Below are 15,576 nucleotides of genomic sequence, written 5' to 3' on the forward strand. Positions count from 1 at the left end.
CCATATTTTCTATGCACATAGTAAAAACAATGGCAAAATTGGATGAAAACGACAACATTTTAAAACATACCTTATCACTGAAATAGTTATTTTTAAATCAATACTGCAGCTGATGGGAATACATGTCTTGTATACATTACTAAAGAAAAGTGCCAGTTACCTTAATTTATTTGTTCCTCTTGTCCCTGCTCATCTTACACTCTACATTTGTGATCTTGTCCATATTCAGGAAGTTTATACATAAACAGATCAATAGACAATGAAGTCTATGGTAAAGGCAGGGGGAGGAGGACAAAGAAGACACAGGGCAGGAGAAGTCATGAGACCACCAATAACATGTAACTAGTCAATTCCTGTACCACAGAGCTCAATAGTTATTCATGTCATAATCAGTTCTGTTGTAAAATAAAACTTTCACTGAATACAGCAAAGAATTTTGTTATCTGTCTGCCTCCAGGAGCTGCCCTTCTCCTCCTCCATAGACTTATTGCCTGCAGCTTAAAGAGGTTGACCCATTTGAAGGATCCCATCTATACTGTAGCTTATGCAAATTGAAGACTTTCCGAAATATACTGCTTTAGACATTCTGCTTTGTTTGCCTGTTATGTGACCTTATTCCTCCCACTGTCTACACTGTGTTACCATACCCTTTGGCTTACGGCTTTGGAACCAAATTCTGAAGTATATGAAAAAAAACAAAAAACAAAACAGAAAGCCTTTGTAACACACAAACATTATATTTCTCCTGTTACCCACCAACTGTTCAATGAATTTCCTAGGTTTCAATCTGTATGCCTCTATAGTAACACAGTGTCCTGTGGTAGCCACAATATTAGTGTATATACTATACTGAGGTATTGTAAATACAAGGAATTAAGAGTGAATTGTTCTAAAACCAAAAAAAAACAACAACCTAGGTTTGGTATTTAGACTTCAAAACTATTTATTTAAAACATACAAACAAACAGAAAAGATGCCTATATGATTGTACTGTCCTGGCCTCTGCATGTCAATACTCTCAGTTTTAGAAATTGAACAATACATTTTTTTCTAGCTTGCACACATTCACACTTTCTCATATTTCATCTCCTTCCATCACTATGCCAAACATCTAGTACATTCATGCACTCAACATCCATTCACACACTCGCACTGATTCTGAGGGGAGACTTGTTATGGTCAAGGGTCGTATCTCCTCTCAGCTTTTTACTTTTGCCTCTTTGTATTTGCCTAACTCGGGACAGGGTCGTGCCCTTAGTTCTTACTTAGGGCTGTTGGACGGCTTTGTGGAGGGCTTCCTGGTGGCGGGGGGTGATCTTAATCTGGTCCTAGACCCTTCATTGGACTCTTCTGCTGGCGTCTCTTCTCACCCTTACTCGCTCATCAGGAGGATTAAGAGGGACCTTCATTCCCACCAGCTTGTGGACTCCTGGAGGTTACTCCACCCATTGGATAGGGATTACTCCTATTACTCTCCGGTCCATCACCGATATTCTCGTATCGACTACCTCTTTATCCGTCACCAACATCTCCACTCTTTGTTGGCTGCGGAAGTCGATAACATTACTTTCTCCGACCATGCTTTGGTTACTTTGTCTGTTTCCTTGTCCTCCCCTATTCCCTTCCAGCGTCAGTGGAAACTTAACGCGTCACTTCTTGATGACGCAACCATCTTGGATGACATTAAGACCCGTTTGGGGGAATACTTTGAGAGGGAGGAATTGTCGGGGATTGCTCCTCCAATGGTGTGGGAGGCTCACAAATGTTTTATCCGGGGTATCCTGTTGCAACATGGTTCCCGCTTAAACAAGGAACGCCGGGCTTGTATTGAATCTCTGCTGCAGCGGATCCGCTCATTGGAACTTCTTCATAAACGCCAAATCACTCCTGATGTTTATTCCCAGCTTGCCAGCGCCCGAGAGGAATTGCGTACGCTCGTCACTGATAGGGTGAAGGGTACTCTAGCTAAATGCAGACGTCATTTTTATGAGTTTGGAAATAAGAGCGGGCGTTCACTAGCTAGGGCCCTTCGGGTTCAGCAGTCCTCCACCTACGTTCCATGCATCAATTCCACCCAGGGTACTCGATTACACATGCCCCTTGATATTGCAGCTGCCTTTCGGGACTACTATGCCTCTTTGTATTCTGTAAACTCTGGCCCTTCTCCTCTCCCTGAAGCGGAGTTCCGAGATCGCATTCGTTCTTATCTCTCCTCCTCTGGTCTCCCGTCGTTGTCTCTAGAGGAATTGACGGCCTTGGAATCTCCTATTGTTGAAGAGGAAATTTCTTTAGCTATCTCCAGTATGGCAACGGGTAAGGCCCCAGGCCCAGAAGGCCTTACCTTGGTATACTATAAGAAACTTGGCCCTGAACTCCGCCCCAGACTGTTGAAAGTTTTCAATTCTCTCACCGATGGCTCGGCCCTTTGTCGTGACTCCCTGTGTGCTCACATAGCGGTTATCCCCAAACCCGGAAAGGACCCTCTTCTGTGCTCTAACTACCGCCCCATTTCGCTAATCAATGTTGACCTAAAAATTTTAGCCAAGATCCTTGCGACGCGTTTATCGCCCTTGTTAGGAAATATTGTTCACGCGGATCAAGCTGGATTTTTACCCGGCCGTGAGGCTCGAGATAATACTACCAAAGCTATCAACCTCATGTATGGGGCTAAACAATCGGGCTCTCCTCTCATGCTTCTTTCAACTGACGCTGAGAAAGCCTTCGACAGGGTCAACTGGCGGTTCATGGAAGAGACCCTGTTACATATTGGTCTTGGAAATCGCATGATGAGTTGGATCATGGCTCTATACTCTCTCCCTACAGCGATGGTCAGGGTGAACGGTTTATTGTCCCAGTCCTTCCCTATCCGAAATGGCACTAGGCAAGGATGCCCCCTCTCGCCTCTCATTTTCGTCCTGACTCTTGAACCCTTCCTCCGCCAGGTTCGAGCCGACCCGAACATCTCAGGCGCTGCTCATTCTTCCTGTTTATACAAAGTGGCGGCTTATGCAGACGACTTGCTATTTTTTCTTTCCTCCCCTCATGTTTCTCTTCCAGCTCTGATGTCTGCCTTTCAGGTTTACTCGACCCTTTCGAATTTTAAAATCAACTTTTCGAAATCAGAAGCCCTTAATGTGACCCTTTCCTCCTCGGCGGCCACCTCCTTGAGTCAATCTTTCCCTTTTCATTGGGCCCCCACTTCTCTCAAATATTTGGGGGTTTATCTTACTCCGGACCCGAAAGATCTCTTTCGTTGCAACTTCCCCCCACTTCTGGCGTCTATCAGGGCTGATTGTACTCGATGGTCCGCTGGAGCCTTTACTTGGTTCGGGAGATGCGCGATTTTTAAAATGAACATTCTCCCTCGTCTTCTCTACTTGATGCAGGCGCTTCCCATTCACATCCCTCTGTCTTTTCTTAGATCCCTCACTTCCGTCCAATTGAAGTTCATCTGGTCGGGCAGACCCGCCCGAGTGAGCAAGGCTTTTCTCTTTCGTCCCAAGAGTTGCGGTGGTTTATCGCTTCCGGACCTGAAGTCCTATTACTTGGCTACCCACCTGACTCGTGTCGTGGACTGGTGTAGGCATGCTGTTTCTAAACCTTGGGTCTACATCGAACAGGCATTCTCTCCGATCCCTTTGCAGGTTGCTCCATGGCTGGACTCCTCCTCATTGTCATCTCTCTTTTCTCACCCTACCCTTGGTCCCACGCTTCGGATTTGCTCCAGGGGCCTTGTTCGCTCCACTCTCCTCCCTAAGGATTCCGCTCTTTTCCCAGTGCTGGGCAATCCTGCCTTTCCACCTGGAATGTTTGACCGAGTTTTTCGTAATTGGCGCCGTCATGGGATTTTCCGTGCCTGTCACTTCCAGGACGCTGGGGGATGGACTACACTTCTGAATTCCCAGGCCCCTCCTGAGCTGCCCCCTTTGGATGCTTGGCGGGGGATGCAACTTCGTCACTTTTTACATTCTCTCCCTGCTCCTGCAGAGTTCCGCGTCGAACCTACCCCCTTGGAGAAGATTTTTGTTGGTGCTGGCCCCCTTCGCCACTCCCTCTCGCTCACTTACCGGATCCTGGTTGAACCTCCGGAGGACTTTGTTCCGCCGTTCTTGTTGAAATGGGAATCTGATTTGTCCCTTTCCCTCTCTCAGGAGCAGCGTAAGCGCATTTTTCGCCTTTCTCATACTGCTTCCATCAGCTCTCGCCACCAGGAGGCCAGCTACAAAATCTTGTTCCGATGGTATAGGGTTCCTACGAGACTCCATGCTATGTTTCCTCAGGTCTCCCCATTATGTTGGCGCTGTGGCGACGAGGAAGGCACGCTGCTACACATTTTTTGGTCCTGTCCTGCCCTTTCGTCCTTTTGGGAGGGGGTCAAGCGGATAACCCTCCAGCTTATTGAAACTTCTCACCATTTGGGCCCTGCCCTGTTCCTCCTTAATCATTGTGAGTCTTCTGTAAAGGTCTTTAAGCGTTCCCTACTTAGATTCCTGATCCTCGCTGCCCGGGCTTGTATCCCCCTTTTTTGGAAACGAGTGGATCCTCCTCCTCTCTCCCTCTGGATTTCGAAGGTCAACAAGATAATGCGCATGGAAAATCTCACGTCTTTCCTGCATGGCACGACTGAGGCGTACATCAAAACCTGGTTCTACTGGTTCAGGTTTCAACAGTCTGCAGAGTACCGGACGCTCCTGGGCTCTGACCCCTCCTCTGATTGATACTCTTGTTGTTCGTCTCAGGTATTTGACCAGTGGTTGCTCCCGAGCCCTTCCCAACTGGCTGTGGTATGGATGACCTGGCGAGCGCTCTCACTGGTTTCCTGACTGCTCACACTCACCCCTACCTACCCTTTCACCCCCCACATTTAGTCCTCTCCCCCACTCATCTGTCCTACTAACCCCTCCCTCCCCCCCCCTTTTTTTCCTTTTTCTTTTTTTTCTATGTTGCTTTCTTTGTCTTTAATTTTTTTTTTTATTTTTTTATTTTTTTTTTTTTAATTTTATTCTTCTGATTGTATTTTGTGTTGCACTGTGTGCTTTTTCTGTTCGCAGGGCGGGTGTTCGCCTTGTAACTTGTAATTGTTTTTTCTTTTCTTATTGTTTAAAAAAATTTTCAATAAAAATTTGAGTTAAAAAAAAAAAAAATCCATTCACACTTTATCACATTTTCTTTCATTACTATGCAACACTTCCATAACATTTCTGCACACATACATTTCCATATTTACACCTCATTACATTTTATTGTTTTTCATCAATATATTATACATTTACCACTAATATTTTTATATACACATATTGTCCTATAAGTGTAGGCAGGCCAGTATCTCCAGATTTGTATACTTAGTCAGTTTCTCAGTCATTCTGTCGATTAAATATATGTACCGTCTGCTCATCTGTATAGTATACCGCTATAATTATATTGTTGTGCAATAGCTACATATGGGCGTGTTGCTCTTTAACTGCACCGTATCGCTTTGCTGATAACTGATATTTAGCTATGTATATAGCGGTACTATTTCCTTGTATGAATGGGTACTGTATTGCGCAGGCTTGAGTATCTCAAACATCCTGAGATTTTTTGTGTTTGTTTCACAGGCCGGATGATCAGCTGGGCTATGTACATGTGCGACATTTCACTAATATTGCATTATTTCTCTATTTTTCATCTTAATGGGGATTAACGGTACCACTAGAGGATTTTAACTGCCTAGACCTGTACTAGGTACTATTTATGTTTGGATGTGAGACCTTCATCCCGAAGTCCCCTGATGAAGCTAAGAGAGGCGAATCGTGTTGGGGCTCGTGGTGGAAGTTCCATCTTAGGCCCGGTTCACATCTGCATTCAGTTTCCATTTGGGGAGTCCTCTTGGGGACCCCCTGAACGGAATACCGTACGCATTAAAAGCGGGGAGCAATGAAAGCACATGGCGGACTCCATAGACTATAATGGAGTCCATGTGTTTTCTGCACAGTGTCCGCACGAATAATGCAGAGCGAAAAGAACGTTGAGCACTACTTTTCTCTCCACATGAATCATGCGGACACCATGCAGAAAACACACGGACCCCATTATAGTCTAGGGGGTTGGTGTGATTTCGTTGCTCACCTCTTTTTAATGCGTTTGGTATTCCATTCAGGGGGTCCCCAAGCAGACTCCCCAAACATAATACCAAACGCAGATGTGAACTAGGCCTTACCTTTGGTAATATGACGCTATCATTTGAGTATCATGCTTGATTTTTGTGGTGACTTGTTTTCTATATCTGTTGCATTTCTAATGCTAACCGCATAAGCAGACCTTTAGGGGGCGTTCACACTAGCATCGGTGTCTGACAGCTAGTGTTCGATGCTAATGTCCGTGCAAGATTTTAGCATCAGACAATAGCTGCACCCTTTACAATTTGCATTATTTTAAATGGGACATCATGTAGTGTCCGTTACTGTCCGTGGGTGTCCTTAAGTGTCTATTTACAAAGATGTCTGATTTTTCAAGCGGACAGCTAAATGCTACATGTAAAAATCAGACATCTTTGTAAATGGACACTTAAGAACACCCACAGACAGTAAAAGGACACTACATTATGTCCCATTAAAATAATGCAAATTGTAACGGACGCAGCTAGTGTCCGATGCCAAGATCTTGCGCAGACATTAGTATCGGACACTGACGCTAGTGTGAACCCAGCTTTACTGTTTTGGGTGACTAATGATTGATAGTCTCTTATACATTACTCTGCTATGATTCACTGTGTTATATTATATGTATACCGCACTAGCAACATATTTATATATACACCATATCTCTGTAGCCATTTGTATGTGTGTATTATTTTGATATACCAAAAACTTGCAGCCATTCCTTTGGATTGAGTGGGACCTCTACCATGATTATCGTTGTTTTTATGTAAATTTGTTTTTAGTGCTATTTTTGCTATTGAATAAAATATTTATAGAAATTGTTTTTGTTTGATTTTGTTCAGTATATCCATATAGGTTATGCAATTTCAGTTTGTGTACTTAAAAAAGAAAGTACATGATTATTAAGGTTAGAGCCCCACAATGTGAAAACACTGAGTTTTAGCCATGGTGGAAATGATGAGGCCCCATTTTACAGTACCTGCAAAGTAGGAGCATATAAATTATTAGAGAAGAGCGAGTAGTATTCGATCGAGTAGGTACTCGATCGAATACTATGGTATTCGAAATACTCGTACTCAATCGAGTACCACTCGCTATTCGAATGGAAAAGTTCGATGCAGAACCAGCATTGATTGGCCGAATGCTATACAGTCGGCCAATCAACGCTGGTTCTTCTCCTACCTTTAAAAGTCTTCTCCGTGCAGCTTCCCCGCTGCGTCTTCCGGCTCTGAATTCTCACTGCCAGGCATCGGGCCTGGGCAGAGCCGACTGCGCATGTCCGCTTGTAGTGCGGGCATGCGCAGTCGGCTCTGCCCAGGCCCGATGCCTGGCAGAGTGATTTCAGAGCCAGAAGACGCCGCGGGGACGCTGCACGGAGAAGACTTCTCGGAGGATCCAGCCCGACCCTCACTCGTGGACTTGGTAAGTATAATTTGATCGAACGTTGCCTACCCCTGGAACGAGCATTTTCCCCCCATAGACTATAATAGGGTTCAATATTCGATTCGAATATCGAGGGGCTACTCGAGACGAATATCACATCTCGAACATTTTACTGTTCGCTCATCTCTATAAATTATACCTTCGGAAACGCTGGATTGCCACCACGTTTTTCCTGTAGTGCTTTTGTGCTGAGGCCGGCTATGTGCGGCCTTAGCTAAAAGTACTTAATTGAAGAAAGCCACCACCTTGATTTTACCCATAAGATGTTTCGGCACCTGAGAGCCCCCCTAAGCCTCAGAAATATTCAAAATGGACAGAAAAACCAATGCTAAATTTCAGTTAAAATTTAATAAAAGTAAATTTCTTGATGCTTTGTATGCCCAATAAATTAATAACGTAACCTAACTTACATATTTTTGAAACCCTGAAATCCTTTCACAGACTGTTACATAGGCGACTGTTCATGAAGTTTACCCAGACGGAGATGAGGATATGAATCAATAATACCTACAGTTCTGCATTTTATAAGCCAAAAACAGTTTAAAAATGAGTCAAAAATAAGACAAGAGGGAAGTAGAGACAGAGCACAGTTGTCGCATCACCGAGCAATGAGCTTATGTGAGAGTGGAGAAGGGGAGCTGGGACTTGTGACATTTCATGACAAACACTTTGGTTTACATTCACAAGGCATTAGAATGAATTGCCTGTGTAGGAAGATGGAGGATTTGTAATAGAAAATATCTTTTACAGTCAAACGTCCTCCCACTGAAAACACATGAGAGCACTTACCAGAGGAATGGGAAAGTGAGTGGCATACTGCAAATGGCGTAGAAGCTCGTAAGTGGAAGGGAAAATTATTTCTCGTTTTACTGATTTTTCACTGGAAGCAGAAACTCGTCTCTGAAGTGATGGAGAGTCGTAGTTATGGCAGTCTCCAGACACGGGTGAAAATATCTAGAATTTACATGTAGACAAGTTATAAACTGGTTAAGAAGACATGCCGAAGAGCATCACAAGACTACAGTTAAAACTAATGCTTACTAGTGTTATTACATTTTTATAACTTTTGTTTGTTTCTATTAATTCTGTATATCTATACCATATACTATACAGTATATACATATCAACTGTAGTTCACAGCGGCCAGCTCACAAGATCAAAATGTTTATGACAATATCTAACCTTATAGATTGTAAGCTCTCACGGGCAGTGCCCTTTACCCCACTGTGCCAGTCGGTCATTGTTAGTATTATATCTACCTGTATATTTTGTGTACTGTATGTAAACCACCATGGAATTAATGGTGCTATATAAATAAAATAATAATAATAATAATAATAATAATAATAATAATAATAACAACCTCATATCTGTGGCATAGTTAGGGCTGGCTGGTAAGACAGGTGTCGGGTGTCAATTTGTTATGGCGGGGGTATATAGATTTAGGGCTAGTGCAGTGAATTAAATGTTTGCCTTTGCTGGAGAACAGCTGGCTATACAAATTAAATCATTGTTGGCTGAACCTTTAAGATCCATTTAATTGGAGGAAAATGGCGCTTTATTTGGCACTGAATTTCCCATGCTGAAAAAAAAGCCTCCCATTGATTTAAATGGATTCTGCTAGCTTTTTTTCACGCTATCTGAAACAATAAAAATCTGTAAGTTTGATTGCAACTCCCTGATTGTTTTGTCTTCAAGAAGGGTAAGCCACTGTCAGAGGTGTCTGGAGTCAGCTTCCTCCCCTCTACCATTAAGGGTGTGCAGGTGTATGGTGGTGACTAAGAGTAGGTAGGAGTAAACCTCCTTGCACACGACCATATGAATGGACAGTATGCTATCCAGGTTTTTTCAAGATAGCACAAAGACCAATTCATTTCTATGGGCCTGTACCTATGACCGTGAATAGCACGTTCACATGTGGGCCAACAGTCCAGGCCACAAAATATGTAACGGGTCCTATTCCTGTCCGATTTTGCGGCCCTGTTTCCGTGGCTCCTATTCATTGAAGGAAAGGGACCGTGGAAGAATGGCCGGTTCACAGGCAGCACATCGTTGACATTGTGTGTTTATTCACAACAGCCAGATACCACATGGTTGTGTGCAATCAGCTTAAAAGTAAGGAGGCATTCACACTACCGTTGGTGTCTGCTCAGCAGTGTCCGTAGCTACTGTCCGTTCAAGATTTTAACAACTGACATTAACTGCGTCCATTAAAATTGACATTCATTTCAATGGAATTTTATCTGTTGTCCTTAAGTGTCCGTTTACAACCATGTCTGTTTTTTCAAGTGGACAAAAAAATCCTACATGCAGGATAGCCATCAGTTACTGTCCATGATAGCTTTTCCATTTTTTTAAATGGACATCTTCTGTGCGGACACGAATGGTAGTGTGATCCCTACCTAAGCCAGCTGTGCAAGGAATGATCATTTGGCTGACAGATCTATGTGTGTGGCTAGGATAAAGGCTCTACATCATATAACATGTCTCTTACTGTATATAACTTATTAACCATGAACCCTCTGGAGTGAATTTACTAGAAAGGAAAAATGTATTTATGAAACCAAAATATTGTTATCTGAGTAATCATGAGAAATTGACAGGCAATAAACTCAAGTCATATACAGTAAATATACATGGTCATTTAGTCATATAGCACAATATATATACAATGCTGTTCACTTAGATTAATTTGACATTTGTGATCTTACAGATAAACGTACTGGAAATTCTGAGCCAAAGTCTGTTTTGAAATAATTTTTCTCAATGTCATCAAAGAGGTGGGCTGTTCCTGAGTCACTCTCCATTTGGTCTCCCAAGCCCTGTTCCTAGGGAGAATATCAGGATATATAGTTATATAACCAACCATTAGTATATAACTGTTAGGTAAACCATGTTACATTGTAAGAAGAAAAGCCATTTCCATTTTCCATAATCAGTATCTAAAGGAAAACTTAGTATTCATGATAACTACTATGTTGCATATATCATGTTGTGTACCCTGAATACAGTCACATCATACCAGCATTTTTGCTAGATGTTTGGAACAACCTCCTGCCAAGTTCCTTCAAAATCTGTGTGCAAATGTACCTAGGAGAATTGATGCCGTTATGAAGTAGAGCGTGGTCAAACCAAATATTGATGAGATTTTGCTTTCCTTCGTTTACAGAAAAACTATTAACTCTTCTATTCTTACTTTGCAGCATTTTTCTACATCTGCCGAAAATTTTTGTACATTATTGTATATGGGAGTGTCCCAACTCTTCACATTAATGGGAAAAACCATGTAGGATTGACTAAATTGAGCGTCAGGTGAACAAGTGGCCATCTTATGGGATGAACATGCAGACTATAATAATCAATCTGTTCTTGTTCTGAGCGGCCTGCTACTAGTGAGCAATGAAGGACACTTACCTCTAGCTTGACACCGAGATCTTTAGTGTAATGGTCATCTAAATGCTCCAAATTTGGTGAATGGGATCGGTTGCTTGCAGACAAATCCCCTCGTGATATTAGAGTACACATATAGGCATCATGAGAAAAAATATCATGGCGGATGAACTCACAAAAAAGTAAAACCAAGTTTATAAACTCTTGTTTCTCCTGTTCATCATTTGGGTCATCTATGGAAAAAGAGGTTTTATAATGTAGTATGGCACATATCATTAAGTATAAGGAAAAATATCTTTGTACCGTGTAGCCAGTGGCTATGAAATATAAAAAATTGAGAGTCTTCAGTAGTTGATACTTTTTTTAATGGCTAACTAAAAAAACTATGCCTGAGGAAATGGCCTAGAGCCTCGAAAGTTTGAAATCTGTCATCATTTTAGTTAGCCATTAAAAAAAAAGGTATCAACTACTGAAGACTCAATTTTTTATATTACATATCATTAATTAATCTTGATAGTGAAGGTTACACATGCTAAGGAGTTTAATCCACCTTAGTGTGGTTAGGGTATCTGTGAGTCTCCTTGGCTTATGGGCCAGATGGAAGCTGCAATCTCAATACTGTTGCCAGTGCTTATGGGCCCCCTAAGACTCAGCATTTGCACTGTGTATTTTTCTGCAATGTGTGAATGGGATTCACTTTGCAGCAACCGTAAAACGCCACAGGTTTTGCCGCCACATGGGGCTTCAGCTGAAATTGGCTATTTTTATTTTTCTATTTTTTCATTTTTGATTAAATCTAGATTTAAAAAAATCCTAAATTCTGCAATTTTCATTCTCACCACTGTTATGAATTTAGATACGATCTTTAAACCAGAGATTTCATATAGTCTGTGAGTTTCCAATTCTTATGCACACTGCAAGGGTCAGACTGAGTGATTGGTTCCAGCTGGACAGAAGACAAGACACAGCTCTCTAGCTTATTTAAAGATCTTCTGACATCTCCTCAGACTTTTGTTCATTTTATAGTAACAGATGGTCTAATGGGTTTGTAACAAATTGGATTTGTCCTGGGGAAAAACGGTGGCTCTGTGGTTAGCACTGCAGCCTTGCAGTGCTGGAGTCCTGGGTTCAAATGTCACCAGGAACAACATCTGCAAGGAGTTTGTATGTTCTCCCCATTCTACAAAAGACAAACTGATAGGAAAAAAAAAAGAAATGTACATTGTGATCTCTATATGGGGCTCACAATCTACATTCAAAAAAAGAAAAAAAAAAATTGGATTTGTCCCCAATGTTCCACATTGTTCAGTTTTTAACAAACCTGAACAATTTGGGAATTGTCCTGGACAAACTAAAATCACAGCTACGACATGCATTGCAGTAATTTATTACACTCTGGGACTCCGTTCCCCACTCTGCAGGACCTTTCTCTCTGCCGATTTCGGGCAGAAACAGGACGGACCCCGGTTTCCCCAAGCGGACCCGAATAACGGAAACCTGAACACTAATGTGAACCTAGCATCAGTGAGTCAACTCCAGACTATTGCTTGGACAAGAAATTGCCGCTAAAGCATATCACTAAATGCTGTTAATAGCGAAGGGCAAAAGCTCAGGCAAGATGACAGTCCCCATAATCATGTACAAAAAAAAAAAAAAATGGAAAAAAAATACAAAAATCAGAAAGTAAAAACAAAAAATAGAAAAATAGTAATATAGTATCTTGCTTTAATAAGTTACAAATGGTGATTTGTTCCTTTAAAAGAGTAAATCTATAGTTTAGCATTTCATTTCATTTACTGTATATCATTTTCCATCGTACCAGTTATCCCATCACCATTACGGTAATGGTGACACAAAATATGTATATTAAATGTCTTTTCAGTTTTAACATCTTAAATCACATATATCACGAATATATTGTTTGTGAACTATTATTTTAATTACCGTATTTTTCGGACTATAAGACGCACCTAGGTTTTAGAGGAGGAAAATAGGGAAAAAAAAATTTGAAGCAAAAACTGGTAAAATATTTAATGTATGGGAGTTGTAGTTTTGCAACAGCTGCAAGGCCACATTGACAGGTGACCCTGCAGCTGTACGGGGATGCATAGAGTGTTTTTTTTTTGTGGGGCCAGAAGTACTTTTTAGTTATACCATTTTGGGGAATATCTATTGCTTAGATCACCTTTTATTCTTGCAGGGCAGAGGAGCGCAGCGATGTCTCAGGCCCCGGCACCTGTAATGGCGTCTATCACTTGCCAGCTTCCGCCTCTCTATTACAGCGGATGCCAGGCGCCACATTCGGCCTATAAGACGCACCCTTCTTTTCCCCCCAAATTTGGGGGAAAAAAAGTGCGTCTTATAGTCCGAAAAATACGGTAAACATTTTATATAACAAAATAATATAGAAAAAAAAAAGGACTCACTGAGAGATGGAGCTTGAGAATCCAAAAATCGAAGTAAGATATTCTGAAAGATGGGCAAGCTGGATCCAGGAAGAGAAGTAGAAGAGATCGATTCCTTCTCATCTAAGACCTCAGACTCACTGCATCGCTGTGGGAAGTCACAAAATAATTAGGAACTTCTTTAATGAGAATAACACAATTTTTAAAGGGAAAGTATTGTGAGGAAATGAACCATTGTTTAAATCACATATTTATATTAAATTTATTTTAAAGAGTTTTTGGTGATTTTTTTTACAACTTATTATTTAGATTTAATAAAATCCCCCCCAAAAAAATGGACAATGGATACCTATTGTCAGACCTGTCAAAATAGACAGATTACGGTATGCGCTGGGTAACCATTTGTGTCCATTTCTTTGACAAATCTGGGTTGTTGGTTTTTTTTTGTTTTATTTTATGAATTTGCAACAGGCAGCTACTAGGTGGTGAATTGAATATACAGTGGTGTTATTGGTCAATGCCTTCTTTTTGTACAAAAACTGCACTGTTGGACAGTCTGTCCATAAGCCAATATTTTATCCAACAACATGGATAGAACACAAAGAAAGAAACAATATATAGCCAACAGTAATAACGGTATTGTCATAACGGAAACCAAGCAAAGAAAACCAAAGTCTGGCTGCAAGACCTCGTAGCTATTTGGGTAAGATGTCATTTTTATCTATGGAGATTGCCTAACGGTTTGCTTGGTTGTTAGTTAGAAGGCAGCCCACATATTTATGACTATGTAGTGTATATAATACCAAGAAGCATGCATATAAAACAAGTTTCTGTGGTTAAGACACTCTAGATCATAACAGTATTTCCATTATAACACTGCAGGTAATGATAAGGATTACTTAGAAACTAACCAGAAAATCAGATAACAAAAAAGAAAAGATTAGTGCCTTAATTTTTTGTCCCAATGTGACCCCAAGAAAACCTCTCTGTAGCTTCCTGTGTTACACAACTATTTATATAAAGACATCTGGGATCGGCACAGTCGAATATAAGAATAATGCCACACAAAGGGAGCCTTCACATGGAGTTACGCTCCGCTCATTCGGAACGTAAAAAGTCGTTCAGAATGAGCGCGTAAAAACCAGCTCCCATTAACATGAATAGGTTCCGGCACACGTGCGCTCCCCATTGTAATCAATGGGAGGCTTTTTTCCCTATTGCTTTCAATGTGATACGCACATAGAAATCAATGGGAGCTGGTTTTTACGCACTCATTCTGAACCAAGAATGACTAGAAAAAGAATGGGAAATATATAGGAAGTACTTATACTACTCCTTTCTGCTCAATCCACACTTGGTAATAGCTCAAAAAATTGCGGCAAAATCTGAAGCAAAAAAAGCTACGTTTTCTCAATGTGGGGCTTCAGACTTAGGCTAGGGCCCCATGTAGTGAGCCTGTAGTGAGCCCCAACCAAAATACACTGCAGAAAAAAATACATTGCATTTCCACAAGTGTTTTTGAAATATCAGCCTTTCTGCTGCGGATTTTTTTCTGCAATGTGTGGATGGGAAACGCTGTGCTTTCGCAATGTGGGGCCCAGTCCTTAAACCCAATGGAGCAGATTTATTAAGATTGGTGTCTCAAAAGCAAAACATGGCGAGTAGTGGGAAACCTGGGAAAAGGCATTTTTGAACAAAGCAGACCAGAGAGAAACAAAACACTGTTTTGCATCCTTATGATGCCAGGAAACTATTTACCTCCGCTTCTATTTCCAGCTGCCTCTTTTCGAGAAGCTTAGCCACAACCATGGCTCTGTGTTTACCAGACCGCTTGCAGCTAACAGCCCACTCGCAAAGTAAAGTGACCACCGCTTCATCACTAGGAGGCACCTTTTTAATGGGAAAAAAAAGCATACTACAGTATATGCAAACAGGACCACCATATACTGTATATATCATTACAGTTGCTGAAAATAAATGCACATCAATTGAAGAGAAAACAAATAGAGGATGAGAGAGAAGTGAGTAACAGGTACAAAGTACTACTACCTTTGTCTAGACTCTAGAGGAATGGCCACTTGATTGTATAATATAACCTATTAAAGTCAGCCTAGTTTCATACCTATGCCCAATCTCTTTTTTTGAGTTTTCAGTCCCCGAATCCACCCAAAAAATGAGGAGACTTCGCTCTCTGAATT

General features: G+C 41.4%; 1 protein-coding gene across 1 annotated transcript in view; it reads right to left on the reverse strand.

The window, feature by feature from the left end:
* MED12L (mediator complex subunit 12L) overlaps positions 1–15,576 on the reverse strand; it is a 300,557-nt gene that overhangs the window by 244,965 nt on the left and 40,016 nt on the right. Inside the window, exons 11-15 of the mRNA XM_075268816.1 lie at positions 15,137–15,268; positions 13,400–13,526; positions 10,998–11,206; positions 10,307–10,411; positions 8,373–8,537 (exon numbers count right to left, since the gene is read on the reverse strand). Coding sequence (XP_075124917.1) covers positions 8,373–8,537; positions 10,307–10,411; positions 10,998–11,206; positions 13,400–13,526; positions 15,137–15,268 — 738 coding nt within the window. The remainder of the gene's footprint in view (positions 1–8,372; positions 8,538–10,306; positions 10,412–10,997; positions 11,207–13,399; positions 13,527–15,136; positions 15,269–15,576) is intronic.

This window comes from Leptodactylus fuscus, chromosome 3 (assembly GCF_031893055.1).
Source record: "Leptodactylus fuscus isolate aLepFus1 chromosome 3, aLepFus1.hap2, whole genome shotgun sequence".
Taxonomy (NCBI): Eukaryota; Metazoa; Chordata; class Amphibia; order Anura; family Leptodactylidae; genus Leptodactylus; species Leptodactylus fuscus.